At 39.3% G+C, this 5,142-nt stretch overlaps 1 protein-coding gene and 1 pseudogene across 2 annotated transcripts; one reads left to right on the top strand and one right to left on the bottom strand.

The window, feature by feature from the left end:
* Positions 1–503: 503 nt before the first annotated feature.
* On the bottom strand, positions 504–2,512 carry LOC149138199 (putative aluminum-activated malate transporter 3; annotated as a pseudogene). Its single transcript, XR_016265030.1, has 4 exons — positions 1,891–2,512; positions 1,655–1,791; positions 1,406–1,552; positions 504–766 (listed from the first exon to the last, which is right to left on the bottom strand). The product of XR_016265030.1 is annotated as a putative aluminum-activated malate transporter 3 (transcript).
* A 965-nt stretch (positions 2,513–3,477) lies between these two features.
* Positions 3,478–4,227, top strand: LOC149138198 (uncharacterized). Its single transcript, XM_089450282.1, has one exon. It carries the CDS (start codon positions 3,478–3,480, stop codon positions 4,225–4,227), a length of 750 nt encoding a protein of 249 aa, XP_089306408.1.
* Positions 4,228–5,142: the final 915 nt, after the last annotated feature.

Below are 5,142 nucleotides of genomic sequence, written 5' to 3'. Positions count from 1 at the left end.
GCAAAAGGTGAGTCGTTATCTAAACCACGAAAGCTTCCATTACAAGATGAGTTAAGAAGTAAAAAACTACACCCAAAGAAATTGAAACAGGGAGAGCAGGCAAAGCCTTCTGACAGAAGGCCAACAGAATCAATGTTATACCTTTTTCTGAATGAAATTCATAAAAAAAAATTCTAGGAATTTAAATAAATAAATATAGGGAATATTACAGCATAAGGGCCTAGTTTATTAGTGCTAACATTTCATAGCGATTGCATATTGGGCAAAAGAAAAGGAGGGATTGTTTGAATGAATTACCATCTCTCAAGCATTTTTGTTGAAATTACCTTTTCATGAAGGTAGTATAGTTAGAGTGGGTCTAAAAGGTAAGAATATGTTTTCTTTTTCTCTATGGAAATCAAAATTTCAAATTTAAATGTTTTTTTCCTTTTTGGAAATCACAATTTCAAATTCAAATGTTTTTTTCCTCTTTGGAAATCACAATTTCAAATTTAAAAGGATAAAGTATTTATGTCTTCATAAAATTGTAATAATCAAATCACTATACAAATAGAAAAAATCAAATAACAAACATGAACCAGTTTGTCCTAAAATGATATGCTTTCTTCTCCGACAACAAAAAGAAAATGCTATTGGGTGACCTTTACAGATAGAACAACTTGTCTTCATAGATGGATAACTGAAACTGCTGCAAAAAGAAAACGCTATTGGGTGACCTTTACATTAACACATAGAACAAGGTGCCTTCATAGATGGATAATTGAAACTGCAGCAAAAAGAAAACGCTATTGAGTGACCTTTACATTAACAGATAGAACAAGGTGTCTTCATAGATGGATAACTAAAACTGCAGCCCTCTGGCGTTTGCTTGGTTAAAAATGCATTTAATGTAAAGGGGATATTAAAGAAATAAATGTAATAACAGAACATTGATACATTTGTCCATTGTTTTCTTTATCCCTCTAAATGCTTAATAAGACAAAAACCCTTGTTGCCGTATACACTTTATCTATGCAATCCTTCTCATATAATATAAGAAAATACTAAAGATCTGCATCTTGGTTAGAGAACTGCAACAGGCAAATAAAGTAAATTCTAAAGATCTACATCTTGTTTAGAGAACTGCAACAGGCAAATAAAGTAAATTCTAAAGATCCACATCCAGAGATATCATTTTCATGTTTAGAGTACTCTAACTGCAATAGACAAATGACGACGGTGCAAATAAGAGAAATATTCAAAAATAGCCATATTAAGATGTACCTAAGATAAAGTGGAGTGATGAAATAATTCTATGGGCATTAACGTAAAAGCTTCAAGGTAAAATCACCTCTCACAGTGGACTATAAGAATTCAGTTTAAAAAAAAACGCAGCTTTAGGTTCTCCTGGTGCTTGAAAACTAACCTGTATCTCGGAGAGTAAACATCCATGCAATGCCATAACCATGTATGCACAATGTCTCAATGCTCCTCCAACTTTAACATACTGCTTCCAGGGATACTTCATCTTTTTATAATGGCCATGAGGTGGCTCCCAACTGGCAAAACCTTCCTGAAAGTTTTAGAATGCTTTAACCACGGACACTGACACGAGAAAGTTAAAACTTAAAACAGTGGGCACCAGGGCGTCTATGATTCAAATCATGTAGCGTACCAGAGTTTCCTCTTCAGTGGCAGAGACCACAGCCAATCTATAGCCATTGTACACTGGATCATCAGCAGCCTGACATGTAAGAATTTTTTAGGGAACTCTTTCAAGCTCAAATCCTGAAAGGTACCCATTAATGCATCCTGCAAAAGTATTTGCAGAAACAAGTGGGATGATACAGCAAACTTTTCTAAAAAATGGTTAGCTACTAAAATTGCAAGTCGTGCGTTTAAAACCCTGACCTTCAAGGGACTTTGAGACGCCCATGAAATTTTTCTCTATCAGCTTGTGTAGATCCTCGCCTGCCCAAATTGGGTAGATACAGGTGTTAACTACTAAAGAAACAGCAGCACCAAGAAGGATGAGGATAAAGCGGTGTATTGCTGTGCGAATGAACTCCCCAGTTTTATAGCCAGACACCTTTACGAAACAGAATGTTATCAAGAATACTCTAAAACCATATTCGTAAGGTTTCATCTCTGGATATAGTTTAGCAAACGTGGCCACTGACCCTAAAACCATCCGAGCAGTAACATGGCTGGTTAGACAGATCTTTCAGCATGCAGATTTCATAGACAAAAACACCTAAATCAAAAACGGATCCATGACTAATACCTGCAACAAATATGCTAATGATAATCATCACAGGCTCCAATTTTCCAGAACACAAGGATAATTCTGCAGGTCCAAAAGCTAAACCACCGGCTGAAAAGGTTCCCAATTGAAACCCTTCACCTGCAACAGTCTGGAAAGATTGATATTGGGCGACAACCCAGTTCCGGAAATAGGATCTGCCTAAGATTTCCCCCAGTGGCAATCTGATAACATGGCCAGGTTCAATGCACAACAGAACTTTGAAGTGAAAAGAAGGCAACTCAACCGATACTTGGAAAAAGCAGCGAAATTGCAGTGCATGCTTGTCAGATGTGATGCACGAGACTTCAAATCAACGGTTGAAAGTGTCTCACCTGATCCAACGGAGCAGGCTAAAAGTTTTGACGATTGTTGATGCATAGGAAGACCTTTCGGCCTAAAAATTGTAAGAAAGTTGAATCAGTTCTTCATTAATTTGAATAATAAAAAAATTAAATTACATAAAAAAAATTAAAGAAATTAGTAATCCATAAACTATGTTTAATCGAATTAACATTAAAATTTCATTTGATTTCATTGTTGGCTTAAGGTGCGCGCTTCCAATCTTGAAACAATTGTTCAAGGAAGCTCAATGGACGAAGTGCAGATTTCCGATTAAAAAGGAAAGTTGATTAGAACAATATGGCAGAGTCGGTTTGCGTGAGAAGGAATGGGTCTTGGTAATAGTAAATACAGTAAATTCGTCAGGTGAACAAGGGACTTGTTTCACCAAGTCCCGCCCATTCCTGCATTCGCAGCACATCATTTATCATATATAATAATAACAATCCCACCATTAAGCATCACAGATCACCCCACTAGCAGCAGGCGCGTTCACTCTGGCAGAAAAGAAAAGAAGCAGACGAGGAAAGGTTTAGGTTTTTGGAGAATGGAGAAAGACAGTCCCGAGGAACTCCAGTTATTAGGCCTTCAACATCCTCCTCCGCTCCTCCCGTCGTGAACTTGTGTGGGCTCTTGCTCTCACCCTGCTTCTCCCCTTGTCTATTGCAAGTCTGGGCCAAAGATTCTTCTCCGGCAATGATTTCCCTAAAATCAGCCAGAAACAAATAGAGGAAACCATTCTCCGCGGCTAGACGATTGGGCGTGTATGGAGGGAGGCTCTTGTGGGTGTAGCAGCGTACAAAACCAGGGAGGCCCTTGTGCGTGTAGCAGCGTACAAAGCCTTCCGTTTAGCCATGTCGGTGTTGTCCCCGGCGGCGGTGGTGTACACAGTGGCCTCCATCTACACCGCCAACACCAAGAATTTGGAAGTGTCGTTCGTGAGGGTTTTGAGGGCGGACGTTCCCAGGGTCTGGAAGCGCCTCAGTTTAACATTCCTCTGGTTTTTAATAATCTTCTTCGCCTTGTCGACTGCCGGCCTATTGGCCAACATCCTCCTGCTCATCCTCTTCTTCCCCACAATCCTCTTCCCCGCTGTAGGAGGAGAGGCTCATCATAAATCAAATTCGGGGGTCTCCGTATTGACCTTTCCTTTCGGTCTAATTCTTGTAACTGTGGTCGGCCTCTCCCTCCGAACGTATATAAGCACAGTGTGTTACCTAGCCTCCGTGGTATCAGTGTTGGAGGACAAATATTACGGCCTGGCCGCCATGAGGAGGAGCAACCAGCTTATCAAAGGAAAGCGGACGACGGCCCTGGCGCTGATTATACTTCATGACATATTTGCTGGAGCTATTGGGGAGATTTTCGTTGGAGCTGTTGGAGAGCTTTTCGTGTATGCAGTCGTGTACTGGCGCAGCCATGGCGTGGGGATAACGACGAAGGCAGTGTATAAGGTACTCCTGGTTGGATTGCTGTGTTTTGTTAACTTGATGGAGCTGTTGACACAGAGTGTGTTATACTTTGTGTGCAATTCCTACCACCATGAGAGCATATATCATAATTCCGTTTTGAAAGTTTATAAGTCCGCTATTATGACCCTATGAACGCCAGCGACATTGAGCTGGAGCATCTTTATGCCTAGGTAAAAGATTATAAATAATTTGGCATTTTCATAAACTGGTGTAATTGTTTAATTTTCTAGAGTTAATATTACGTTTTTGGTTGAAATTTTTAGGTGACGCAAGTGCGTCGCAGCATTTCAGGTTTCAGATTTTGAGGACCAACGTCATCATGTCATGTACAGTACACCGGGTTGATACAATTGTACAATGAAAGGGTGATCCTTCTTATAATTAGGAGTTAATTTGAGTTGTTTTGAGTTCTTGTGGTGTAAATATCGTTTTAAGAGTGTTGGTGAATAATTTATTATTATGGTTAATGGATTATCGATAAGTGGATTTAGCTGTTTTCAGTGTTCAAAGTGGCTGTTTTTTTTTTGCTTGGTGTTGTGGCACTCATTAAGGCAGAATTTCTTGTTTATGTGCATGTGTTTTCTGTGCAGCATAATTCCTGGTTGTCATGTTTTCGTTCTTACCAAGTGAGGTTTTTTTTTGTTTTTTTTACTTCGGCCGATGCAGTAAACTCCTTGTGGGGAACGGTAAAGGTGTTTGGTTAGCAGTAAACTCCTTGTGGGGACGGTAAAGGTGTTTGGTTATGTGGCGGGATGCAAGGTTGTCAACCTTCTCGATGATGAACATTATTTTTTGGTTTAATCATCGTGGTGCATAATTTGGAGTTCTAATGGTTCATTGTTTCGTAAAATTTGCAGGTGAGACTTTAGAATTTAGAGCATAACAATTATTCGGGTAAGCAGATTGTTGGATTCTAATGACGAAAACCTAATAATTTTTTGAGCTCTCTCTATGAACAAACTCTTGTTTAATGGGTCAAAAGTGTTAAACACATTGCCAACTCAAGTTTCGATGGTTTGGATGCAATGTTGTAGGAATACACCAATA

The sequence above is a fragment of the Pinus tabuliformis genome, chromosome X (assembly GCF_031772625.1).
Source record: "Pinus tabuliformis cultivar Carrire ecotype Pingquan chromosome X, CPIR1, whole genome shotgun sequence".
In the NCBI taxonomy this organism is placed as follows: domain Eukaryota; kingdom Viridiplantae; phylum Streptophyta; class Pinopsida; order Pinales; family Pinaceae; genus Pinus; species Pinus tabuliformis.
The sequence above is the reverse complement of the archived record's forward strand: the minus strand, read 5'-3'. Positions and strand labels throughout refer to the sequence as shown.